At 47.8% G+C, this 25,364-nt stretch overlaps 3 protein-coding genes across 5 annotated transcripts; 1 reads left to right on the top strand and 2 right to left on the bottom strand.

Annotated features, from left to right (window-relative positions):
• The first annotated feature begins 331 nt into the window (after positions 1 to 331).
• On the top strand, positions 332 to 3,565 carry rfc3 (replication factor C (activator 1) 3). The gene is made up of 9 exons (XM_019869536.1): positions 332 to 521; positions 677 to 814; positions 922 to 989; positions 1,184 to 1,281; positions 1,363 to 1,544; positions 1,700 to 1,836; positions 1,978 to 2,076; positions 2,398 to 2,467; positions 3,130 to 3,565. The coding sequence occupies exons 1-9, from the start codon at positions 435 to 437 to the stop codon at positions 3,319 to 3,321; spliced, it is 1,071 nt and encodes a 356-aa protein (XP_019725095.1). The 5' UTR covers positions 332 to 434; the 3' UTR covers positions 3,322 to 3,565.
• A 74-nt stretch (positions 3,566 to 3,639) lies between these two features.
• kl (klotho) lies at positions 3,640 to 10,270 on the bottom strand. Of its 2 annotated transcripts, none has more exons than XM_019869518.1 (13): positions 9,175 to 10,270; positions 8,000 to 8,430; positions 7,847 to 7,926; positions 7,615 to 7,777; positions 7,297 to 7,402; positions 6,649 to 6,795; positions 6,197 to 6,432; positions 5,878 to 6,073; positions 5,632 to 5,810; positions 5,282 to 5,389; positions 5,102 to 5,207; positions 4,872 to 4,998; positions 3,640 to 4,387 (listed from the first exon to the last, which is right to left on the bottom strand). In XM_019869518.1, the coding sequence occupies exons 1-13, from the start codon at positions 10,015 to 10,017 to the stop codon at positions 4,053 to 4,055; spliced, it is 3,057 nt and encodes a 1,018-aa protein (XP_019725077.1). In that variant the 5' UTR covers positions 10,018 to 10,270; the 3' UTR covers positions 3,640 to 4,052. The 2 variants fall into 2 exon arrangements, with proteins under 2 accessions (XP_019725077.1, XP_019725079.1); XM_019869520.1 differs by having other exon boundaries at positions 5,971 to 6,073.
• A 1,014-nt stretch (positions 10,271 to 11,284) lies between these two features.
• On the bottom strand, positions 11,285 to 25,208 carry pds5b (PDS5 cohesin associated factor B). 2 transcript variants are annotated; one of them, XM_019869512.1, is made up of 35 exons: positions 25,085 to 25,208; positions 22,416 to 22,543; positions 22,140 to 22,343; positions 21,979 to 22,065; positions 21,796 to 21,893; positions 21,587 to 21,713; positions 20,956 to 21,036; positions 20,737 to 20,877; positions 20,360 to 20,475; positions 20,179 to 20,273; positions 19,439 to 19,584; positions 19,200 to 19,351; positions 19,002 to 19,115; positions 18,814 to 18,895; positions 18,691 to 18,739; positions 18,345 to 18,484; positions 18,100 to 18,215; positions 17,930 to 18,035; positions 17,614 to 17,774; positions 17,324 to 17,447; positions 17,081 to 17,239; positions 16,939 to 17,007; positions 16,464 to 16,600; positions 16,224 to 16,347; positions 15,937 to 16,141; positions 15,741 to 15,855; positions 15,500 to 15,632; positions 15,307 to 15,426; positions 15,062 to 15,124; positions 14,850 to 14,995; positions 14,691 to 14,763; positions 14,018 to 14,436; positions 13,528 to 13,608; positions 13,258 to 13,363; positions 11,285 to 11,843 (listed from the first exon to the last, which is right to left on the bottom strand). In XM_019869512.1, exons 2-35 carry the CDS (start codon positions 22,521 to 22,523, stop codon positions 11,811 to 11,813), a joined length of 4,230 nt encoding a protein of 1,409 aa, XP_019725071.1. In that variant the 5' UTR covers positions 22,524 to 22,543; positions 25,085 to 25,208; the 3' UTR covers positions 11,285 to 11,810. The 2 variants fall into 2 exon arrangements, with proteins under 2 accessions (XP_019725071.1, XP_019725072.1); XM_019869513.1 differs by having other exon boundaries at positions 14,691 to 14,754.
• Between the last annotated feature and the right edge of the window lie 156 nt (positions 25,209 to 25,364).

The raw sequence follows: 25,364 nt of genomic DNA, 5'->3' as shown, positions 1-25,364 counted from the left end.
GAATTAAGTTGGCCACTCTTTTTAAATACGGTGCTGACCCCTGCTGTCCACAACTGCATTTAAGTGTGTGTGTGTGTGTGTGTGTGTGTGTGTGTGTGTGTGTGTGTGTGTGTGTGTGTGTGTGTGTGTGGGGTGGGGGGGGTGATTATTTACATCAAGAAAGCCAAAATTGCAACAAATACTTCCCTGTGTGGCACCACAAGGAATTTTAATACTGTTCCATAACACCACACGTATTGTTCTGTATCTTGTATTCATGTATAATAGTGACCAATCTAGCAAAAGTAATTTAGCTCTGGCGTGTCGTGATTTCAATTTGACTCTTCTGCTTTTCCGTAGCAGAAGCGGAAGTCGCGGCGTGGACAACAAAACATTCCGCGGGAAGACTTTTCAACTTGCTGTCAAAGAAGCGCATCCGCCGACGTCGCACGAAAATGAGCTTGTGGGTGGACAAATACCGACCCACGTCCCTCGGTAAACTCGACTACCACCAAGAGCAAGCTTCTCAACTCAAGAACCTGGTGAGAATGGCGAATAGATTAACACAAGTTATGCCTTATCGTAATAGCTTAGCTGCTAAGCTATTACACACAATCGGACGCTTTAGAACAATGTTATGACTGTTAGTATTCAGCACGAACTGTACGGTACGTGTTTGGGTTTTTTTTTTTTTTAGGTTCAATGTGGCGACTTCCCGCACTTGTTGGTGTATGGTCCTTCAGGCGCGGGCAAGAAAACTCGCATCATGTGTCTGCTGAGGGAGCTCTACGGCGCCGGCGTGGAGAAGCTTCGCATCGAGCACCAGACCATTGTGGTGAGAAGATCAATCAATCCAATTTTTTTATTTTAATTATTGTGTCCGTCCCCGAAGAAAACATCCAAGAGTGCGAGCTCACCTTTGCAGGTTGTTCTTGGTTGTAGGCTCCCTCCAAGAAGAAGATTGAGATCAACACCATCGCCAGCAACTACCACTTGGAAGTCAACCCCAGGTAATCGATCACTTTTACAGTAGATCACAAAAATGAGTACACTTCTCACATTTCTGCAACAATGTGAGTCTACATTTTCATGCCATCACATTGCGACAATGTAAAATTGAATATAGCTTGGATCACAGTGGAAATATTCCGGCCTCCGCTATATTCCCAACACCCTGAGACTTACGTGTTAATGGTTCATACAGCGATGCGGGTTACCAGGACCGCGTGGTGATCCAGGAGCTGATCAAGACCATGGCTCAGTCTCAGCAGATCCAAGCCAGCACGCAGCGAGAGTTCAAAGGTGAGACTCTCAGGCATTGCTCGACTCCCGCAATGCGTTTGACGTCTTCTTCTTCTGCTGCTTTTTTTTTTTGTTCACCAGTGGTGCTGCTCACCGAGGTGGACCGCTTGACCAAGGACGCCCAGCACGCTTTGCGGCGCACCATGGAGAAATACATGGCCACCTGCCGCCTGGTGCTCTGCTCAACCTCCACCTCCAAGGTCATCGGGCCCATACGCAGCCGCTGCTTGGCCGTTCGCGTTCCGCTGCCCAGTACGGAGGAGGTAACAACACGGAGACAGAGTCTGTGTCATACGTGCGCTTTCTGATTCGGGATAGCTGCGCAAATAAGAAACTACGCGAGTAACTGACATCATCTCGTACATTGTTACCCCCTCAGAATTAACAGGCCGGGTTGACTTTGTGTGTTTGCCCTCAGGTATGTAACGTCCTCACGTCGGTGTGTAAGAAAGAAGGTCTCCTCCTGCCTCCCGAGTTGGCCAAACGGATCAGCGACAAGTCCGGGCGCAACCTCCGCAAAGCGCTGCTGATGTGCGAGGCCTGCAGGGTGCAGCAGTGAGTGCCCTTCCATTTATTTATTTTTTTACTCCATTATTTGTCTCATATTTATCCTTTTGTGTCTTATGTGTCTGACTCTGTAAGTTGTCTCTTATTTTACATGATGTGTCTAACACGTCTGCAACATATGATACTCAGGTACCCCTTCTCGGCGGACCAGGACGTCACAGAACCCGATTGGGAGGTGTTTCTCCGGGAAACTGCCAACTACATTGTTAGCCAGCAGACTCCGCAGAGGTAGGAGGGGCCGCAGGTGGCGGACATTTTCTTAAACTATGAAACACGCTGCCCCTCCAATGGTCTTTAAAAAAATTAAAAGCTAGCATTACAACCCCCAACATTTCATAGCAAAAGGTGATATGATACAGCTCGGTTATTTTGGTACCAAGTTAAATTTTAATACACATCTTTTTCCGTCATGAAAGGCTGCCAATTGCTGTATTGGGCTGCTAAATCACGGACAACTAGATTTGGCCACTGGAGGGGCAGACGAAAGACTAAATGTTGAAGTCATGTTGTAAACAATCCAAAGTTCAACATTCAACCCGTTTGGAGCAGATTGTTGGAGGTGCGGGGTCGTTTGTACGAGCTGCTGACTCACTGCATCCCTGCTGACATCATCATGAAGGTCGGTACCACACGTACACACACAAGAAAAAGCATGTGAGTCCTTTGGAATCGCGGTATTTCAAACTGAAGGCCCGCCATGTTTATATCCGTCCCCCGCCAGAGCTTCACATGCAAACATTTGTTTTAAAATGAATAAATAACGAACCCTGACCCTAACAAGCTCTTCCTGGTCCTTCTTGTCTTGGATAATAAAGCACGGTTATGCATAATAAATTGTATGCATAATAAATATTCACTATCACTGTATGAGGTAAGAATCAACAGCTTTTTATCACATTTACACAACACTTTATGAATACAAGTCATGAACAAATCTTAAATATGGCAGGGGATGTGTTTACTTTTTTTGTTTTGATTTTTAGCAGCAAATTTGGAGTTACATATTGGTGCTCACCAGGAATGCATAGGCAAAATTGCACAAATTTTCACTTGAAAGAATAGTGGCGATCTTGGGATTTTTTTCTGTTCAATTTTCAAACTGTGTAAATTTAATACACTTCATCTTCAGCATGTTTAGTGCCACTTTTGTAAGTAACCACGCCCCCGTACAGGCCACGCCCCGTCCAGGCCACGCCCCTTCCGCTTTTTTCATCACTCGCCATTGCCATGTATGTAAATAACGAACCCTGACCCTAACAAGCTCTTCCTGGTCCTTCGCAGGGTTTGGTGAGGGAGCTTCTGAACAACTGCGACGGGCACCTGAAGCCGGAGGTGGCGCACATGGCGGCGTACTACGAGCACCGGCTGCAGCTGGGCAACAAAGCCATCTACCACCTGGAGGCCTTCACCGCCAAGTTCATGGCCGTCTACAAGAAGTTCATGGAGGACGGCCTAGACGGCATGATGTTCTGATGGGTGGACGCTGTCAACGTTAAAAGGACTTGTCGTTATTGACCTTCTTTGGACTGTTTATTTACTTGACACAAATACACAACATATGACAAACAATCACCATTGCTCATTAGCTAGTTATGCTAATCACGTTCCCTCCGAGCACCCGAGACAGTGTACACGTTCCACGTTGTGGTTGTGCAAATTTAACTGGGAGCGATTGACCTTGATGATGAAAGTGAGTTCAAATAAATGGGAAAGGATACAAAAAAAAAAAAGCAGTAACTTATTTGTAACTTTGCATATCAGTGCAAGTCATTGTCACTTCATTCGTCTTCACTTCCCCCAAAAAATGTTTTATCTTGAAAATTAATTCATACTTTTTTTTTCTTTCTTGGATTTTGTTTGCTGCTTTTTGGGGTACTGTAAAGTGGTGCAAATTGGTCATCAATTATTTCAGTACTCGACGGTATTTTTCAGCTCTTGTTCACGTAACCGGAGGTGAGTGACCCCCAACTATAGGCTACCAAAAATTTGGTACATATGATTTACTTTGGTACCTTGGGTAACTTTTGAAACACTGAAGAGAGACTATCAAAGTGTAGTGCTCGGTGGAAACGGGCTTAACCCTAAAAAAAAAAAAAAAAAAAGTGCATGAGAACACAAGAACATTACTGCAATAAACTTTTGGTCACGAAAAAAAGTGCTTCTAGAAGCTACTAAATGCAAAACACACGTTAGACGGTCAGTCATCAGTAAGCATCTTTGTGCCTCCTGGAGGCGTAGTAGACAACAAGAGCCAGCGTGATAAGCGTGGCTGAGCCCAGCAGCGTCAGGAAGCCCACCACGGGCCGTTTGGCCAGAGCCTGACAGCCCGGGCAGGGCCGGGCGGCGAGGGGGCACCGCTGGGCGGGCGCCCCCTGCACAGGGAAGCCGTTGTGGCGGATGATGTTACGATAATTGGCCAGCGATGCCTTCACCACCGCCTCCTCGTGCACGTGGCCGTACAGGCCGAAGCCCGGGTCGCGCTGGTCGCTCAGGGCATACGCGAAGTAGCCCTTCAGATTCACACCGTCCAGGGTGAACGCTGCCGGCAAAATCAGTCCATATTTATCGTCAAATATTCGTAACGGATGCACAATTAATGAGCCAAATATCCCACAAACAATCTTAAAGATGTACCGCACACGATAGTCAAGTATCATTTAACGTACTTTGACAGCTATGGATGTCAAAGGTCCATTTTTTTTTTTTAACGTGGGCTGATTGTGAATGACTTCATGTAAGGCAGCAATTTATTTTACCACAGTAAGACTAAAATTTACCAACAAAATGCAAAAAAATTCCATATAACTCAATTTAGCTCCCATGTAATGTAAAGACCTAATTATGGCGGAAAAACTCCCTTTCGTGTCGTCAAACTGGAGAAATGAAGATACCCCCGTGGCTCACACGCTCAGGTTGAGTGCGGCCGACCAGAGTTCAACGACTCTGACGTCAACGTGTTTATGTTTGCATCGGCGGCCAGCGACCTCAGTCCAGTGTAATCATTAGACGGGTGGTGACGTCACCTTTGAGTGCCTCGTTGATGTAGTTGTACACGTAGAAGACCCTCAGGCTATCCTTGAAGCGGGCCGGGTCCTCCTGCACGCCGTTGGCCATCACGTAGACGGGCACGCGTGGGTAGTGCTCCTTGACCTGCAATTTCATTCAGGATCAGGCAAAAAGTTTGACTCTAATGCATCAATCATGTAAACGTTCAATTAAAGACCAAGGTGGGGTCAAAGAGGGGTCGCCTCACCCAGTTGAGCGCCTTCCTCAGGCCCCACGGTACCACGGGCCGGGGCGACTTGATCCACGTGGTGTCGACCATGTGCTGTACCTCCAGCTCGGACATGTACGTGTACCTGCGGACGCAGCAGACGGGCATCACGTGGCGGGCGGCGGCATGCCGGTCAAACGGCGGCGCGTTTGCCCTTACGGGTCCTCCTTGGCGTGCGTCACCAGTTCAGTGCTGAAGTGACTGATGGCAAAGAAGTCGTACGTGCCCTTCACCAGCTGACGATCGTCTTTGTTGAACACCGGAAGTCTGCAACCGAACCAAACACCAAACTCAGTCTTTGCGTTGTCTGTCCGTCGACAATGCAAGATTCAAACTTGGTAGCAAAATCTCAAGTTTGTCCTTGAAAGTGAGCCTCAAATGGCACGGCGGACTTCATGTGTCTTTTCAAGCATCGCTTCTCAAAATTCTTTTGGTGTGTCGCCTCATCATAAACATGCCCATCACACCCTTCTCTTCGCAGTGTAGGCCGATTTGCATTGAACGTGTACTCGAGTGAGTTGAGTTGTCGCAGCCAGCTCCTCATTCCCAGAGGATAATCTCCGCTTCCAAAGATCGGCTCGGCAAACCATCCCACCCGGAAGTCGAGAACCCTCTTGGCAGGCTCCACGTCCTCGCGGCTGAAGGAGAAGGCTGGTTCCACCCAGTCCATGTGCAGGGCAAGAGACACCTGACAACAACACGCATGTGAAGACTGGAACGTTACGTGCCTGGGCGGGCCCGGACGGGGCACTGACCTGACCACCCTGAGAGGGCCTGAATTCTCGGTCGTAGGCGCGCCAGGCGAGCGCGTGGGCTCGCAGCATCTGATGAGCTTCCTGGTAGCTCACCATCTCGTCGTTGGGCTCGTTGAGCGTGATCCACATCTTCACGTGCTCGCCCAACTCACGGAAGCACAAGCGCGCGTAGTCGGCAAAAAAGTCCGGCGTCTCCCTGAGCGGAACACGACAATCAACGAACATCCTTGATCTGATGTCATGTGCTGAAATCCGCGATTGAACCGCAGACCTTCACATCTCTTCCAACAGTGCTGCATCACGGGAACTCGTCGGGTACCTATTGAGCCACCGGTTGGGGCTGTCGAGGGGCGCCGGTAGACTGCTGCCTTGGCGCGTGTGGTGCCACAGGGTGACCACGGGCGTGACGTTGGCGCGCAGCAGCTGGTGGCTGAAGCAGCGGTAGTAACCCAGGAGGGTGGCGTTGGGCCGCGCGACGTCGCCCGCCGGCACCAGCGCAGACCAGTTGAGGGAGAAGTGGAAGTGGCTCACACCCACTGCCTGGATTTCATCCACCTGATACAACGAGCAGTTAACAAGCAGTAAATGTTACGTCACACATGTAAGGTTGTCGTAGATGGCGCTGGCGCGCAACACCGATGCGTATTTGCAACTGAGAGTCGGCGCTTGGAATTGAAGCGGATTTACATGGGACAAGAGAAGTGAACCAATCGCTTTTGACGTCAATGGGCGCTAAAGCTTCTTGTTATAGAGTACACAGCTGCGCATCACCTGCTGTCTGATGCTAACGTAGTCGGCGCAGTGCGCGTTGCGGTGTGTAGGTGGCGCCACTTGGCCTTCCAGTCGGGTCAGCTCACCATTGTCCATGTTCCACACGTACACATTGGGGTCCGCAAACTGACTGGGAGAGCTTTCCACCTGTCCCATAAATGCAGGAAGAACACGTACGCACAAATTGCAGGGGATGGGGATGGAGCCCTGTGGCACATTCTGAAAATCAACCCTTAAAAAGGTGTACCTGTATAACTGCCTATAGATGCTAAAGATGGCGGCCAACAATTTCTCTACTAGGCAGTGGTAACGGCTGGATCAAGATGATGTACCTGTATAACTGCCTATAGATGCTAAAGATGGTGGCCAAGCAATTTTTCTACTAGGCAGTGGTAACGACTGGACCAAGATGGCGCCAAAGCACTACTTTCATATTACACAGAGCTTTGACTTGAGCATAAAAAGAGCAAATAGGTGTGTTTCTCATAAAACAGAGTATAATTGAAGTAAAAACAAAAAAAAAGACTGTCAGAAAACGACGTGTTTCGCAACAAAAACAAAACTCGTCTGCCCTGCCAAATACAACTAACAAAAGTTAATGTTCAACGCTGATTCAGGAAATGATGAACCTTTGAGTGCCTCACTGACCTGGATGGAATTGGCGGAGACCCCCCAAGCAAAGTCACACGGGAAAACTCCTTGAGCAGGTCGGTTCTCCGGAAGCTCCGGAAACCCGTTTCTCTGGATCACGTTTCTATTGGCAATTGACTAACATCAATGCTAACGAGAACAATACAAGAGACGTGACTTAGTCGACAAACGCGACACACATGACACAAAACTGAAGAAGGTCATGAACGAGAATGTGAATGTTTAATGAGATGTAGTGCTGACCAAAAGAAATGATGATGACTCAGCGCATCTGCCGTGTCAAGCTCTGACACACACGCACACACACACACTTACTTGTAGAAGGTGGCCGACGTCTTGGGCTCTCGCTTCATGTCGGGGGTGTTGAAGTCGACGTAGTAAAGTCCCCGCCTGATGCCGCACTCGCGGTGCCACTCGAAGCCGTCCATCAGCGACCACGCCGTGTAGCCCACCACCTTCACGCCGTCCACGGCGATGGCTGCGCGCGCCACCCGCCACATATGTGTGATGATGAGACACGCAAGACGCGGCGCGCGCCGTCACTCACATTTGAGAGCCTCCGCGATGAACCTCTTCAAGTAGTACATGTGCTTGGGGTCCTGAGTCTTGGTGCTGCTTGACACGAACCTGAACACACATGTGGAACACGTGACGTTACTTTAATTTTTGCCCTTATCTATAGCTCCGTCTTATCTGTTACCATCCGCTCTGCACCACGAAGATGTCGGGCCAGTTGTACTCGGCGCTGACCCAGTAGAGGAGCATTCGCAGGTCTAATTCCTCCTGCTGGCCGAACTTGAGGCTGTCGTTGACAAGCTGGAAGCTGAGGGTGGCGCCGTGAGACAGCGCGAAGAAGTCGGCCGTGCCCCGGAGGTGTCGGCGCTCCTCGTCGCCCAGGGCCGGCAACCTGGCGCCCAGGCGGGCCTTCATGCAGGCCGGGTAGTCGCCGTCGCCGAACAGCGGCCCGGCGAACCAGCCCAGCACGTGCTCCAGTGAGCACTGGCACTCTCGCAGGCTCTCCGCGCGCATCCGCCTTGGACGCACCCAGTGAGACGCCAGCGCCATGGACACGCGGCCACCTTGCCGCCGTCGGTAGTTGCGGTCGTACGTGTGCCACGCTGCTGCGTGAGCCTCCACGACACACAATGTTAGGGTTTTAAAGTAAGGCTGGAAGACTGGGTAGGGTCTCAAGTTTGAATTATGGTATCAAGACAGGGTTTTAAGACTGGGTTTGAGTTTCAAACAAGTTTCAGGTTTTAAAATGAGGGTTTTAGGACTGGGTTAGAGTCTCTTCGGCTTTTAAAAAGCGCTCTCCTATCAAATCACTGTTTGAAGCCTGAATTAGGGTTTCAAGATTGTGGTTTTATTACTCAGGATTCCAAATGATGGTTTTGAGCCGGTGTTAAAATGTCAAGACAAGGTGAGGGTTTCAAACAACGGCAAGGTTTAATGTTTTTAAAAGAGGGGTAAAAGACTGGGTTTGGGTTCAAATTAGTGCTTCAACATAGATTACGGTTTAAAAATTAAAGTTGTCAAACTGGGTTGGGGTTTCAAAAGAATGGTAAAGGTTTCAAATTAGGTTTTGATTGGTTTACGGTTTCAAAACCAGTTTCCAGTTTCAACTTTCAAACCATGGTACGAGTTTCAAAGTCGGAATTAAAGACTGAGTTAATGGACCAATTTAGGATCTAAACGTAGAGATTCAGCAACGAGGTAGTGTTTCAAATAAAGGTTAGTTTCACACCAGGTCTTCAACTCAAAACTGCAAATGTATATAATTAGGTCGATTTCAACTATTTCGTTCGTCCCATTACAAATTAGTCGCTATAAATCATATAAAATCATCGTAACAAAATCAAAAGTGTGACGTCTGACCTTGAGAAGCACGTGGCCCACCCGAAAGGGCAGGTCGGGGTCGCCCTTGACGCCCGGGGCAACCACCCCGGTGCCGTAGCCGTGTCGAGCCACCACGAACGGGTTGTCGATCGTGATCCACCAGCGGACGTCGTCGCCGAACGCCCGGAAGCAGTAGTCAGCGTAGTCTCGGAACACCTCCACCATATCCGGGTTGGTCCACCCGCCCAGTCGCTGCTGCAGCGCGTCGGGCAGGTCCCAGTGGTAAAGGGTTACCACCGGCTCCACGCGGGCCTCCTTGAGCCGGGCCAACAGTCCGCGGTAGTAGCGCACGCCCGCTTCGTTGAGGCTACCGCGCGTTCCGTTGGGGAAGATACGCGGCCACGACAGCGAGAAGCGGTAGTGGCTGACGCCCAGCTGGCGGATAGCGCGCACGTCGGCCGCGGCGTTGTGGTAACTGTCGCTGCCCACGTCCCCCGTCGCCATGCGGTTGCCGTCCCGCGTGAACGTGTCCCAAATGGACGGACCCTTGCCGTCCTTATCGAAGGCGCCCTCCACTTGGTAGGCGGCGGTGCCAACCGCCCACATGAAGCCCGGCGGGAAGGTGCCGTGCAGAAAGGCCTTGTCGCCCGGGTAAGGGAGCTTATTGAAGCGCGCCCACGTCCGAATGCCCGCGCCGGACTTGGCGGAGGCGCACGCCGGGCAAGCGGTGAGCCATGCGGCCAGCAGCACCCAGCGACGGGCGAGGACTCTCGGGGCCGAACTGCGGTGCGCCATTCCCGGGGAAGCTTTGACGTTTGAGCCCCTCCAGGTGTGGAGGTGGAGGAGGCCGGGTGGAGGGGCCCCGCTCCGTCGGTCAATCATTTGCAGAGCAGCTGACGAGGAGGGAAAATGTCCAGCAGCGCAGGAAGTGCCTGGTGAAGCTTTTTGTTATTATTTATTATTATTACTGCATTATTCTAATGCTTGGTGTGACACAGGTGGCGAGAGAGTCCATGAGCACATTTGCATTGATCAAATTCCCGCTGATTGGTGGCCTTTTTATGGCCATCAACAAACACACACTTTAAAAGTATGCTTTCAGACAAAACTAAAACAAGAAAAAGAGGCTTGCTTCTAATGGTAATTTTTAAATAAACATTTACTTCATGTCCATGTTTGGTGTGACACAGGTGGCAGTAGGCCTCAAGGGAGGTGGGGGGTTGTTGTCCACCATAAGCACAATTTACTTTGATGCTATTGGTGGTGAGTGGGGGCAGCTTTGTTACTGCTTTATGTGCGAACTGAATGGTTGACTAAAAAGAGGCTGCAGACCTCCACCGAGGATCAACAATCCTAATTTAGATCAGCACATGAGCCGATTGGTAGCAACTGAGGCCTGCATTTGTTACTGCTCAAGACCAGAGTAAAGACCTCTTCCACTCAAAATGAACCTGCACATTGGTACAAACCCGGACCAAAATGGACTGTGGTTATATGTACGAGGCCATAAATTCTCCATAGATTTAGCATAAAAAAACAAAAGACATATTTCATGTCCCATGTTTGGTGTGACGCAGGTGGTGTAAGGGGAAGGGTGTCATTATGAGCATCAGTCATCCATGAGCAAATTTACAAATTTGCCATTTAGGGATGATTGGTGGCAAGTAGTGGCAAAGAGCTGGGGTGATGGTCACACTCCCCAACATCGTTTTCGTTGCCAAGTAACGGCAGCCTCTTCCTGGCCATAAAACACACACGCACTAGCGCAGATGAGAGCTATTTGTGCGTGTTTACCCAATGGCAATAAATGAACATTAACAATTTATGACTGCTTTACACACAGGGCAAATGGCTGACTAAAAAAAGAATTGAAATTGCAGAGCTTCACCAAGGCACGACAAACCTGCATCAAATTTTATATCATGGCATAGGTTAATTGCGTTTTGGGCCTTAACCAATTGTAGGAGGCTGTTCTTCAAGAATACATTTAAAATAATTAATAAACCAACTATATATACACACGTATATAGAGCAATAGATATAAAATAGCAATAGAAATTATACAATTTATCAAAAGTGAATCAAAATGTTTTCCAGACAACTCTGTCACAAAATACAACACTTCAAAAAAAAAACAGTAACACTGAAGTCATCTTTTGTACAGTTTTTTAATCCACGGTAAAAAAAGGTCTTATCAATGTACAGGCTGTAAACAAAAAGTCATGTTTAAAAGGGGACAGCACAAAAACGGGTAAATAATTTCTTAGGAGGAGGAAGGGCGATGATGGGAGGAACACTTGTTTTTCCTTTTTTAATAACAATAATAATAATAATTATAACAATAACAAGGTGAGCGCCCCCTGCAGTCAGCATCCAACACGACAAACATGAACATATGAAATGCACAAAAAAAAAAAAAAACTATTTACAAACACGTTTTTTTCCTTTCTTTTTTTCCCCCTCTGTTAAATGTGAACGTCTAGCTAACACGCGTGGCCAACATTAACACGGCGGCAGGAACACAGGTATTAGGAAGCGGCATGTAGGACCTAGTAGTGTGCCCGTGTGGGCCGGTGTAACAGTGGCGGCGAACCGTGTATGAAAAGTGGAAAAGGTTCATGTGGTTTGTCCATACTTCAGATTTCATTACTTGGCTCTCGGTCGCGCACGCCGGTTCATCTTCTTCGTCCTGCCGCCTTCTTGCGACCCTGAATGGAAAAAACAGCCCGTTAGGCCTCGGAAACGTGTCAGAAACCGTGGAAATATGGCGCGAACAAACTAGATATGTCGTAAAGGGACAGTGTGTATACATTTTTGATTTTTCAATGTTCAATTATAAATTCATTAACATGCAAAAAAACAAAACAAAAAAAAAAACGTTCTATCACAACGTACATTTGTTAAATTAATCTAAAAGTTTAGTAAACGTTAATTACATTACATAGGTCGCGCTTCATCAGACAGGAGGCTGACATGTTTCGCCGCCATTTTTCTGCTACGGATAATCAAAGGAGACAAACTTAAGCGAACTTAGTTTCACAACATCATGACAAGAGCAAGTGTAACAAATGCAATGCACTTACTTCGTAATGTGAGGGAGTACGAGCAGTCATTTGGGATGACATTTTGCTTGCACCTCAGCCGAAGAAATTGGTGGTAGGCTTGAGAAATTCTCATAAAGTCCCTGAGGCACCGTAGTGAGTGTGTTTCAAAACGCACTTTGAGTTGAGGTCGTTGCATTCTACTAGGTCACCACTAGATGGCCTTTTAACACGTTGTCCCTTTGAAGTGTACCTTGAGCATTGATTCTCCCAAGTGTGGTACGTGGGCTCCCTCTAGTGGTGTGTGTGAAGAAATCACTGAATTTAATCTATAAACTGACCATAATGTCAAAGTGGCCTCAACTTTTTTTGTTTTTTTTTAAACTAGCACAGTACATTTTTTTATGTAAGGTTCAGTCGTATTTAACTTTGAAGTAAAAGAAATTTACAATTTATCATTTATTCAGGTACAGTGTGTATTGCATTTTTTGTGGAATACATTTTGAAGCATTATTTAGCTACGGTTGTGTTTGTCCTATATTCATATTTTAGAGTTTCTGTAATTTCCAAAAAGTAAGAATCCAAATGTATTTGGATTCTACTTTAAAAAAAAATTTTTTTTTTTTTTAAATTGCAACTTTTTTTACAAGGTTAGTTTTAAAAGGTTATTTTTTGGAAGTATTTCATAGATTCAGGAATAGATAACTCTTTGAGGAATATTCTAGTAGATTTAAGAGTATTTAGTTAACTTAAGGACTATTTAATACCTTTAAGCCTAGGTAACTTTTAGGGGGTACTTTAGTATATTTAACAGGTATCTGGGTTGCATTTTAGAAGTATTTCATCAGATTTAAATGTATTTAGGTTAGTTTTAGAAAGTATATTGTATATTTAAGAGTATTTAGCTAACTTTTGGGGAGTATTTTTTAAGAGTCTTAAGAAGTATTTTAGCATATCCCAGGAGTGCATAAACTCTTAGGCCTCCTGCGCAACTGTATTTTAATGCTGGTCCAGGAAGAGCCAAGTGGTACTGTACCGTCCTTTCCTAGCAGTGAGGATGTGGAGTGGTATTTTTGCATACCTTAGGTGTAGACTCCTCCTCCTGCTGCTGCTCTTCCTCGTCCTCCTCGTCTTCCTCATCTTCAGAGTCGTCTTTGGTGGCCGCTGCCCTCGACCGTCCTCCGCGCCTGAAACAAATAAACAAAAAAATTCCCATAATTATATATATATTTTTTTGAAAAAGTGCACGCGAGCTGAGATTTTGTTTTGCCTTTTTGGCAACGGAATTATTAGATTCATTTTTTCCTCCCCAGCCCTTTAAGATATAAAGATGCCCAAAGTGTTGGCTTACGTTGGTTTCTTGGCGGTAGGTTGAGCCGACTTGGGCGGCCGTCCTCTCCTTTTTTGCGGCGTCGACTCGGACACATCGGAACTGGTGATAAGCGCATACAACAGACAAACATAACAGAAATGTCTATCAACGTGTCGCAAACAATCTCATACACAACCACATCACCATGGTGTGGACCCACTCAAGCAAATGAAAGGTCTACTTCATGTTTCTTGCTGAATTGACGAATTGTTTTTCTTATAGAAAAGTGACATTTTCTTCAGAAAATTCGGTAGCTCAATTCCTTTTATTCTATTTAATTATGTCATCACTATGTTTTATAATACACAATACTGTGAAGTATTTTTTTTTTTCAATTAAATGAAAAGGTTTGCTTAGGGTCTGGAACAGATTCATGTCATTTCCAATCATTTCAATGGGGCACAGTAATTTGAGATACAAATGTTTTGACCAGTGGTAAGCGCTGAAGTGTTTGTTGGCGTTGCGTCACCTTTGCGACCGTCGGGGCGTCCTGGCCTGTCGTCCCGCTCTGGTCTTGACTTCCACGTTTTCAGCTCCCGCGTCGTCATCTTCCTCATTGTCCTCCACCTCCTCGTCTGGCCTCTCCTCGTCTTCTTCGTCGTCCTCATCCTCCGGAGGCGGCGCCGCCTTCTTTCGCCCCCTCTTCCCTTTGGCAGGAGCAGTGTCCTGATTAGCCGGCGTGGCCGCCTTGGGGGGCCGCCCCCTGCGTCCCTTCTTGGGCGGACTGTTTTGCTCGTCCTCGGGCCCGTTGTCCTCGTCCCCCCACTGGTCCTCGGACTCCATTGCGGCGCTGACGGCCGGGGCTTTCTTGCGGCCGCGTTTGGGTTTCATGTCGCTGTCGTCGCCGGCCGTCAAGCCGCGCTTGCGACCACGAGGCTTCTCGCTCTCCTGCGAGTACACCAAAAGTTGGACAAAAACTAACAGGCATCCTTTTATTTCTTTCTGCTCCCATTTTACGAGTCGTTTATCTCCTGGTACAAGACAGGTGTATTGAATTGTTGCTTTTTACACTTTTTTCCCCCTTTTAGTTTATCCCCAGATTGCAGGTTCCAGCCGGTGTTGTTGCAACCGTTGTGGTCATTTTGTTCTCTCTTAGACTGACCCCCACCCCCAAAAAAAGGTGTGGTATATGATGGTGCCACCTTGTCAGTGCTGTCTGCTCGCTTTCTGCTGAAGTCCTCGTTTTCGCTGTGGTCCATTTCAGTGCTGTCGTGCCTGAGAGGACAAAAAAAATATCACAAATTAGAATGACTCATTTAATTTCCACGCAACGACTTAAGCGCGGGAGGCCCGGCCTCTACCTGGTCTTGCCGCGCTGTGGCGAGCTGGGATTGGACGAGGAGTCGTCGTTGCTAGCTGTCTCCATGCGGGACGCTTTGCTTTGAATCTGCTTGCCGGCCGATGACAGCGGTTTGTTGACGGCACCCAGGACGTTGGCGGACTTGGGCTGAATGGAATGATACGTGAGAACAACAACAACAGCAACAACAACAACAACAAAAGACACACCAACCTTTCCTGGTGTGAAGAACAACTTCATCTCTGCTGGAAGATAATTTTTTGTGTTGCTAAAATTCTGAAACGAGACGTGCGTTTACATAAGAAAAAAAAAAAGGATTCAATCTCCACTGTCATTGTTATGTAAATACACATTTGAATTGACCAAATTCAGCAAAAATGGTTACATTAATGCAACACATATTACTGGACTCTTGCTAATTGCTTGGTGGACTGAGATGTTTTTGTGGCGGTAGCAACCTTATCAGGCTTGGTGAATAAGGTGGTGGGCAGGACGGGGTCTTTGGGTGACTCCAGGCTGTAGGTGGTGCTCTTGGACATGATGATGTGCATGGCCACGTCGCACACCGTGTACAGTTTCTGCCGAGGGAAATTGTTGGGAATATGCTCAGCTATAGACAGGAAGTGGGGCCAAAGATGCGGCAACGTCTACCTCATTGGTTTTGGAGTCGGCGGGCGACTGAGCGTCCTTCGTCTGCTTAATATTCTCCACCATCTTCCTGATGAAGGCGTGGCTGTTGTTCTCGTTCTTGGCCATAATGATCTCCAGCACAAACCACAGCGCCCTGGCCGGGAAATGCGGAGATAGAATTATCATAGATGGACATTTTTACGACTTCTAGGCACATGCAGGAACTTGAAAAATATGAGTCTCCCTGAACAATCGGACTCACTCTTTGATGTCTTTGAGCTGTTCAATGTCCTGCACTTTGACGTAGTCCGGGTCATGAGCCAGCAGGTGGATGGCGTACGGCACCACGTACTCCGGCAGCAGCGAGAACAGTTTGTCTGTTTTATCACAAAGCATCCAAACGTTCACATTCAATCCGAATATAAAATACGAATCAACCGGTCGCGCTTGGTGGTTACCGCTGATGGCGGCGTGCTGCTTGAGGTACTCGCGCCGTATGTTGACGTTCTTGCCCAGGCACTGGCGCGCGTGTGCCCGCCGCTCCTTGACGGGGTCCTTGGCACACAGGGCGAAGACGGCCATGTACTCCAGAGGCAGACGCAGGCGGGACAGGCCCTGGTGCAGCTTTTGCGAGAAACCCTGACGCACCTGATAGCACTCGTCCTAAAAGACGCAAAACGACTGTCGATAAGACAAACGGGAAAGAGGAAAGGGACGCCGATTTTGTAAAAACGAGTCGACGTACGTTAATGACGAGCGCGCACAGCTGGTACTGCTCCAGCGTGATGATCTCGTGGTAACATGGCTCCTGAGCCAGCTTCAGCAGGGCGCAGGCGGCGGCCAGGCGGAGCCTCGACATGTCGGGTTTGCTGAGAATGATGTCGACGACACGCATAAAGTTGGATGCAGGGGGAAGGGGCGGTGGATCTATTCGAAACCAACTCAATGCAGATGTCAGCCTAAAACGTCAACAAGGCGCATGTACCCCATCTTTCCTTGCTCGGTGAGATCTCCGTCGCTGTGCAAGATGGCCGTCAACATGCGCAACGTGGAGTTGCCCGACTTGCTCTGGTTGTTCTTCACGCCCAGCAACCAGCGGACCATCAGCTTGATGCCCTGGATCTGAAACAGAACACCATTCACATCATCAATGGAGTCATGACGAAAATAACTTTGAAAGCAGGCGTATTACCGAAAAGTTATTTTTTTATTGTTTGTGTATCTGGAGTCATTTCTGACTTCCCCCACTCTAGGTTCCACTTCCACAAGCAGAAGCCACTTTGCTTAGTCAAAATGCCCTAACCCCGCCCCTTGTGGTAATTATGACAAGAGCCACACCCACTATTGGGCCAGCACTATATGGGGCAGGTGAAAGCTAATTTCAGCAAGACAAGAAATGTGATGTTCTTTGTTTTTATTTGGTATTTTCATAGCGTCCATGTTTAGGGACTCGCGCTGACCTTGGCCATGGTCTCGGGAGAAACTTCATCATCAGGAACCCAAAGTTTGGTGGTCTTCTTACCCGGAATCTGCACAGAAAACCATGAAAACACTTTTTCATGATGCTTTTTCAAACCTCCCAAAAGGCGCCTTGACTCCTACCCTGTCGTTCATGAGCAAATCCTTTACGATGAAGTTGGCCACCAGTGACTTCAAGGGAGCGGCAAACTGCTCCGGGGCCAGCTGGGCCAGGTGACCGAGTGTGGTCAAAGGGGTGATGAGCTGCTCCAGGTTGGCCGGGTCCAGACCCTTGTGCAGCGGCTATGCACAACAGGCACACACAAACGGTAAGTAAAGTCCCCCCCGCCCCCCCGTGTAACGACCGTAATCAGAACATGGACTGACCTCAAAGATCTGTGCAAAATGTGTGTCTCTGTTGGTGAACATGGCATTGATGCAGAGGATGGCGTACTTGGCCTGGCGAGGCGGGCCCCGCCTGGCTTTGGACTGCAGGACTGGCAACAAGACACTAGAGAAGGCGGCAAGAAACAGAGGAGACAATGATGAGTGAAGGATCACTAAGAATGGGAGTCATTTTAATGGATGAAGAACATTTCCGATGAGAAAAATCCCCTTTAAAAAAAAAACAAAAACAAAACATACATCAGATGCATCAAAACAAGCGTGGCACATACGACTTGATGTGCGGGTAGCTCTCCTCCATCTTGCTTCCCGTGTTCTTGAAGATCTGCAGCGCCGCCTCAGCCACCTTCTCGTCATCCATCTTCAGGCAGCCCAGCAGGGATTCAAAAGTCTCAGCCGAGTGGAAGGACACCGGGTGAGTGAAGGACAACACCTGGGAGCCGCCAGAAGGCCATCTCAAATCAGGCTAACTAGTTACATGACAATGGCGCGCTGGGCGTGGCTTCGGAAAATTAAAGCCGCCCCGCCAAGTCGCGATATCTCCTGCCATGCTCCGACTCCTAAAACGAGGAAGAACCGCTTTAATACCTTGAGCAGTTCCAGGCCGGCTCTGATGGCGCTGTCTGTGGGAACGCCCTCCTCGTCGTCGTCGGCCGTCCCTTCAATGGATTTGTTGACCTGTTTAATCAGAGCGCTGACGAGAGCACAGAATTAGCCTTTGCGCTAACTTGTGCTTAAAAACGTCTCTCGGCGGGTACCTGATGGACTCGGTGTCGATGTGGACGGGAGCGATTCTCTCCAAGAGGAACTTGACCATCTCCAGAAAAGGATTGCTGGGCTGCTTGGGACTGCCCAGCTTCTTTGTGATGTCTCTCTGCATTGAAGAAGGGAAAGGAAAGGAAAGAAAACAAAACTGCTTGTAGTATTATGTAAACACTTCATAGGAGAAAATTGAACAATGTTAGAAAGAGGCACTTCTGTGATAGAGTGAAGAAGTACTCACCACGCACACCTCAGCCTGCTTGCAGGAGCACGAGGGGCTGACCAGCGTCTCCAGCTGGTCTCGGATCCGTTCGTCATCCTCCAGGACCTGAGCCAGCTTCTTGACAAAGTCCTGAGCCTTGCCTGGGTCTGGAAGGTTTTCTGACACACAGACACAGACACACACACACACACACACACAGACACACACACACACACACACACACACACACACACACACACACACACACACACACACACACACACACACGTTAAAGGCGACGTATTATGGAAATTTGTCTTTTGAATTGTTTGGAGCTGTCTAAAATGTTTCCTGGCACAGTGAGGAGGACAAAGCGGTTCCTTACTGGTGATGACCATGACTTTCGCGAAAACAGCCTTGTTGGATGATTCCGACTGTTAGAAGAAAAATAAACACGCTGGAAACATGTTTGACTCAACCGCCAAATTGCAGGATTTTGGACAGCTACCTTGGGTTTCTTAACCAGGTCCAGCAGGTCTTTGACGTTGTGCCTCAACAAATTCTGACACTTCCACATCTCATTCAGGGCTCTGCGAGGAGAGAATCAAGGCAGGGTTCATACACCCTAAAACAAGGACTTTCCCAGACGGCGTTCGGGTAGCTTTCCTGACTTCAAGACTGCTGAGCATGACTCACTTGACAGCGTTGGTGTCCAAGGTGGCGTAGAGGTAGTAGAGACACTTCATCCTCTCTGCTGTCTCCAGGTTGTGAGGAACCATGTACTGGGCAAAGACGCGCTCCACTAGTAACCTGTACAACACGGCGGGACAGCCAAGAAAGGTAAAGGTCGCTCTGATGCACGCGATTGATAGACGCCCGCTCGCAAACGCACACCTGTCGTCAATACTGTTCTGGTAGTAGATGTGCAGCAGCTTGTCTTTGATCCACGAGATCTGCTTGGACGCCTCCCTCCCGCCCTCGCCCTGCAGCGAGTACTTCCTGTAGATGGATGCCAGGCCCATCATGGCCTCCTTACGTACGCGCCACTGAGAAGGGGGCGAGCGGCAAATACAATTGGGACGTGCAAGATCTGTTGAAAAGGCGCAGTCGGTACTCAGCTAGCGATGCCTTACCCTCTTGTCCAAGGTGCGCTCTTTGACAAAGTTGAGCAAGGCGTCGTTGACCAGAGAGAGGTCCTTCTTGGCTGCGGTGACGATGGAGACAATGACGTCGTGGCGAATGGCCTCCTCCGGGTCGTGCGAACGCACTCTTAAAAATTCTGGTAACAATGAAACCACAGGCAGAAAAACGTGAGCCAAAGCCTCCAATTTTGGCAAGCTAATGTATTGTGGCTAAAATGTAGGAATTTGAAGGAATCCAAATTCCCGGCAGCGCCAACAGGAACGTTATTTCAAAGTGACAGTGCAGAAAAAAAATAAAATAAAATGCACAAACATATGATTCAGTTGCTGATTTGGTCCATAAAACATCAGAAAATAGGGAGAAATGTTGTGATCGTTGCTTTCCAAATGAAACGCAGATTCCATAGAGGCCTACAGAAATCTGAGAATATTCATTGTGGATTCTCACCTTCCAAGGATTTGGTCAATTTTTAATTTTACAAAACGAGTAATCAATGATCAAAATATTTCTCGATTAACTTGATAATTGAATGATCGTTACATCTCGGGAATTCGACCCAAAGAGCCATAAATGGAAGCAGGCAGCCAAGTAAGAGCCATTTTGCTTCTAGGTGGAGCACGGTGTCAAAATGTGATAACTTCACAGGTATTTTCATTGACATTTATTTTTTTCTGCTTGTATGTCTGACATAGTTCCATTCATGATGGAGTGGAGACTGGACGTCAGGTACCTGTGAGGTCTTTGGCCAGGTCGGGGTGGTTCATGAGGCAATGACTGGCAAACTTGACGCACTCCAGTCTGATGGGCACGTGGATGTCGTTGAACCTTCCCCAAGAGGGCAACACGGTGTTCATGTCAGACCACATCATATTCATCAGGACAAAAACATAGAATTGGCTTGCTGTACCTACCTGCCCAAGTAGCACTGCCACAGCGGTTTATTCTGCGCCGCCAACTCCGAGTCCTTGGCGCCAAACATCTTGGCCAGCAGCTTGACCACCTGCAGCCTCTCGTCGTTGTCGTTACTCTGCGCAAAAAGACGGAGAAGTACTTCATTGTGATGGAAACTAGAGGGAAGAGAAGTGCAATTCGCAAGGGGGGGGGGGGGGGGGTTATCGCAGCTGTAATTTTTAGGAGACTAAGACGATTAACAAGCTTTCGCCATCTGCCAGATACCGTCGAGACTCTGCTGGAGACTTGCTGACTGGTAGCTTTCTCGCTAACAGCAATCCCGAAATGCTGCGAACAAGTCAAATGAGTGTATAAAGCCATTTTTGTTTTCTTGTACCTTCAGCTTGAACTCGAGCTGCGGCAGCACCGAGAGCAGCAAGTGGCTGTCGATGTTGTAGAGCTCCAGGATCAAGTCGAACACGTGCTCCGACAGGTCGCTCACCGACGTCTTGCCCAGCATCAGCACCTGGTTGAAGAACTGAACCACGCGCAAGCGTTGGCGACGGATCGACATCACGAAAAAATACATAAAAATCTGAATTTGAATTGGTCTCACGTTGGTGATGTAAGGCTCAATGGCCTGAGCCGTCCTCTTCAGCAGCGCTTTGGCCAGGTCGTACGCTTGCTTGTTCAAATTCTGTGCGCAAAGAAAAAGACATAAAAAGTCAAATTGAACATCCCGTTTCGGTAATTTCCCCATCATTAGGCTCCCCCATCAAATGTAAGACCTCTCGAAGGCCAATTGATTGAACGTAAGACCTTTGTAAGACCGGTTCAATGTAAGACATTTTAAAACCAATTTGATCAAATGTAAGACGAGGCCTATTTGATCGAATTTAAGACCTTCTTAAGACTGTTTTGCTCCAATTCAAGATCTCTTTCAGGCAACTTTGATCCAATTTAAAACCCTCTTTCCAGACATGGTTGATCAAATTTGAGATCATTCTGGCCACTTTACTCACATTTGAGACCTTTTAAAGGCCTGTTTGATTAAATTAAGTCCTCACTTTTACCATTGTGAAAGTGAAATCATAGTATTGAATGAATTATAAGGGGGCTCTTTGAACGAGAGTGTATGAAAAAAAAAATTTTTAAAAAAAAGTCCCATGGAACACCAGTTTAGTGTGTGTGTGTGTGTGTGTGTGTGTGTGTGTGTGTGTGTGTATAGAAACACTACACGCACACACCTTGTGGGCTGGCACCAGGTTGACGAGAACCGTGTCCAGCAGCTCCTGGGACACGGTGTCACCCTCGCAGATGATGGAGCTCATCAGGTCCACCATGTGCATGTGCACCTTCTGGTTGTGGCCGTTGCTATGGAAACAAGGGGGGGGGGGTTAAATCTATGAAAAGATGCCTGGATGGGAAGGTGGTGGGAATGGGTGTGAGGACTTACTTGATGACCTGGAAGAGCGTGCGGTACAGCTGAGTGAAGATCTCATTGCTGTCCTCCAGCTCGAAGCAGATGTTGTACGACTTGACCCAGGCGATGTTCTGCGCAGAAAACTGCATTCTAACAAGGCGGCGCTCATTTTGTCTCCTACAATTGAGAGGTGACGCCAACAAGCTAAACACGCACCTCCAGCAGGTAGAAGTATCTGTTGAACTGGGCGCTCTTTGTGTCCTCCAGACCTTTTAGCTGCCTGGTGATGAACATGAAAATGTCCTGCGGGGAGCACAAAGAGTAAAAATGAAGAGGAGGAAGCAGAAAGGTAGCCCGCGAACGGGATGCTCTGGTACCTTAAGCTTGTCAGGGGAGGTGTAGGGCGCCTCGGGAGCGTAGATGCGGAAAATGTCGGCCAGGCAGCACGCCACCAGCAGACGTACGTCCTTGTCGGGGTGCTTGAGGAAGAAGTCGGAAGCCAGGTGCAGGGCCAGGTTCAGGTAGAGCTCCTTCTCCTCCTCGGAGTCCTGGTCCATGTCCATGAAGGTCTTCACCACCATCTGGAGGGAGATGACGATCTGAGTCGTAATGGAGTCAAATGAGCGAAAAGAGAAAAAGGCGAGAGGGCTCACCTTGAGGCGGCGGACCATCTCCTCTTTGGAGATCTTGTCGGAGATCTCCTTCACCCCCGGGGGGTAGGTGACCTTCCCGTCAGTGGCTCGAGCTTTAGAGTGAGCCATCCTCTGGAGCTCTTCACTGCCTGAACACAAACGCACAACAACAGAGGCAGAGGCAGGTATTAAAAAACAGGAAGGGGTGCGCGAATGCCTGACTGAAGACATGGATTCCATAAACAAACACAGTACAACTCGCGCTAGTGGACTGTTTTCGGCGGTAACGTTAAAAGTTGTCTAAAGTGGCATCAAGCCAACATAAATATCAAATACCCAACTGGATCACATCTAGTTGAAACTTGGACGGATGGACGAACTGTCACATGTCGGAATTACACCACTGACCAATATGCAACCGGGATCAACTTGCTTTATTTTTACAATTTCTGACCCCGGCATACACATTTACTTTGCAATGCCCGTTTACACTGAGTAACTAATACACAATTTGGATTAAACTTTTTCTAAACACCCTTTGTGCCAGGCAAAACATTTTTTTGGAACATGGATGATACATTTCACATTAACACTGACAACTAACACGTAATATGGATTAACAACTTCTCCACGTTTATATCAGATTAGATTTGAATTTTATTTGGAATGACATCAATATTCTTGCCTTGCCAGGCCACTATTGTAACTCCACTAACTCGTATTTACGGCCCTCTCCCATTTATAGCACTGTTCTCAGACTGGCTGGTCGTAAAACAGAACACTAAAGGGACTGAATTTATGGGACAAACCAAAATATTAAAATGACACTCTGATAGAAACGCTTCATTTCAAAACAAACTCACTGGATACATGGACTAAATTATTGGAACACAGCAAGAAAACACAAACCAATAACAGAAAAAATAGCAAAGAGTGACAAGCGCAAATATTTATTAAGACAGCACAAGTTTTAATAAGGGATGTTGATTCAAATTGACAGCTCGCTATCAGCCAAACATTTACCAAATAAAACACCACTGGCCTAGCACCACCTTCATGCAGCAATCAGGCCAGTGCAGTTTGGAAGAAGCCACATAAGAAGATATTCCATAGCGTTATCACCAGCGACAGCATTTCATCACCAAGCAGGGCGGCTGTGGTTCAGTCGGGAGAGCGAGTCGTCCAGTGAGCGAAGGCTCTGACTGCTGGCTGCAGAAGTGTCCTTGGGCAAGGCACTGAACTCTAATTTGCTCAATGTGGGCCTGGCGGGGCCTTGCATGGCAGCAGGCGGCCAGTCATGTATGAATGTGCGTGTCAAGAAGTGAATCTGAAGCTTTGTAAAGCACTTTGGTCACCTTACGGTGTAGCTAAAGCTGTGTAAGTGTATTCCACTTAACAAACCACCAAAATACACTTGTCAATTATGTAGCCAGTTAGATACAAAGAATATGAATGAATGTAAACTACTAAAGCTTCAGCAAGCATTGTTTAAAAAGTGCCCAAAACAATATGTGAAATTTGAAATGATTGTGTTTGTCATGAATTTAGGATGGGATGCAATACAGGACCTTATATGACTGGTTATCTCATTATTTCTATAATAGTATTTATTTGTTTCTATGCCGCTCCGTCAAAATACGTCTTGACGCTCTGTCCGTGGCAGTCTGTCGTTCAGCCTCTTCTGTTATTCTACGTCTCACTTTGCACGAATTACAGCAGCATCATTAGACTAAAACTGATTTACATGCAACATAATAAACTTTTAGTTTTTTCTGATGTAGATTAAATTGACAGTTGTTTTGTAATTTCTCCTCCGTGGTGCCGGTTTTAATTGGGCGAATTCAAGGAGCGTCGTTACACTATAATTGTACTTACATGCATTTTAAACATCTTAACCTGTTTTGTTCCGATGTAGATTAAATTGACATGAGTTTTGCAAATCCTCCTCAATTGTGTCGTTTTTATTTGCCCTCGCTGATTGGTTTTATAGTATTCATACACGATGTGTAAAAAAATGTTGCTGTGACAAGTCAATGTTTTAAGAATAAAGTCGCAATCTTTCTAAAAATAAACATCGCCCAATTCTGTACCATAATGGCAGAGGTAGAATACATTAGCCTCCGGCTCTGTTGTGAGAGTCAATTTCACCCGCGGTGAAGTTTATAATTCGAGAGATTCAATATCATATACATGTTAAGTAAATAAATAACCATCGTCATTTTTACGCGAGGATTCGAGTAGCCTAGGGGAGCTAATCCAGCTAGCTTGCCGTCGCTAGCCGAGGAGCTAACGCGGCTAGCGGCGCCAAGCTCCGTGATGACAGAGAGGGCGGACGGACGGCCACTAACAAAAACACCCCCGCGGGTAGCCGCTACCTCCTCGCCAAAACACCACAAGACGGCCGCCGTTTCACCACCCGGAAGACTCGGTGGTACTCGCACACGACGGTCTAACATTTATTCAAACTGAGGACCACCACGCTCAGACGAGCCACAGGCGCGAAGGTTCGGACACGGCAGCCAAGCCAGGCGGGCTGCGCTCCGGCTCACAACCACGGAAAGTGGGGCGTCTCAGCCGAGGTCTCGCCCACCTACCCTGGGTTTTCCTCCTGCCTGGCGTCCGGCCACAGTGCCTCCACTGCACTTATTTATTGGAGTGAAATGCGGACGATTATGGTGGCGTTTCGCTACCTGTTTGTGTGGAATTGTGCGCGGTCGCCGTCCTCCTCTGCAGCGCTCTTCCCCCCTCCTGGCTCCAAAATGGCGCCAATATGAACGCTCACCGCACCGCATCGCCGGCTGGGCGAGCAGCGCCCCCACAGGCGCTCCGGCGATTCTCGCTATTAGAGCCGTGCGCGATGGCAGGGGCGTTTCTGCACCACGGAGGGTTCCCCAAATGCTTGACAATCACCTCGATCCATTCATTATCCGAACCGCAATTAAAAGAAAATAAAAACAAGACGATGGATAT

The sequence above is a fragment of the Hippocampus comes genome, unplaced genomic scaffold (assembly GCF_001891065.2).
Source record: "Hippocampus comes isolate QL1 unplaced genomic scaffold, H_comes_QL1_v1.1 scaffold109, whole genome shotgun sequence".
NCBI lineage: Eukaryota > Metazoa > Chordata > Actinopteri > Syngnathiformes > Syngnathidae > Hippocampus > Hippocampus comes.
The sequence above is the reverse complement of the archived record's forward strand: the minus strand, read 5'-3'. Positions and strand labels throughout refer to the sequence as shown.

Excerpts from the sequence above, each read along its gene's own strand:
- rfc3 (XM_019869536.1), top strand. The coding sequence starts at position 435 with ATGAGCTTGTGGGTGGACAAATACCGACCCACGTCCCTCGGTAAACTC. Across the intron at positions 815-921 it reads TCGAGCACCAGACCATTGTG|GCTCCCTCCAAGAAGAAGAT; the intron begins GTGAGAAGATCA and ends TCTTGGTTGTAG. Across the intron at positions 1,837-1,977 it reads GAGGCCTGCAGGGTGCAGCA|GTACCCCTTCTCGGCGGACC; the intron begins GTGAGTGCCCTT and ends TATGATACTCAG.
- kl (XM_019869518.1), bottom strand. The coding sequence starts at position 10,017 with ATGATTGACCGACGGAGCGGGGCCCCTCCACCCGGCCTCCTCCACCTC. Across the intron at positions 5,811-5,877 it reads GGCCCTCTCAGGGTGGTCAG|GTGTCTCTTGCCCTGCACAT; the intron begins GTCAGTGCCCCG and ends TGTTGTTGTCAG. Across the intron at positions 5,208-5,281 it reads ACGCACGCCAAGGAGGACCC|GTACACGTACATGTCCGAGC; the intron begins GTAAGGGCAAAC and ends CTGCGTCCGCAG.
- pds5b (XM_019869512.1), bottom strand. The coding sequence starts at position 22,523 with ATGGCTCACTCTAAAGCTCGAGCCACTGACGGGAAGGTCACCTACCCC. Across the intron at positions 19,352-19,438 it reads AGCGCACCTTGGACAAGAGG|TGGCGCGTACGTAAGGAGGC; the intron begins GTAAGGCATCGC and ends CCCCCTTCTCAG. Across the intron at positions 11,844-13,257 it reads AGGAGGAGTCTACACCTAAG|GGTCGCAAGAAGGCGGCAGG; the intron begins GTATGCAAAAAT and ends TTTTCCATTCAG.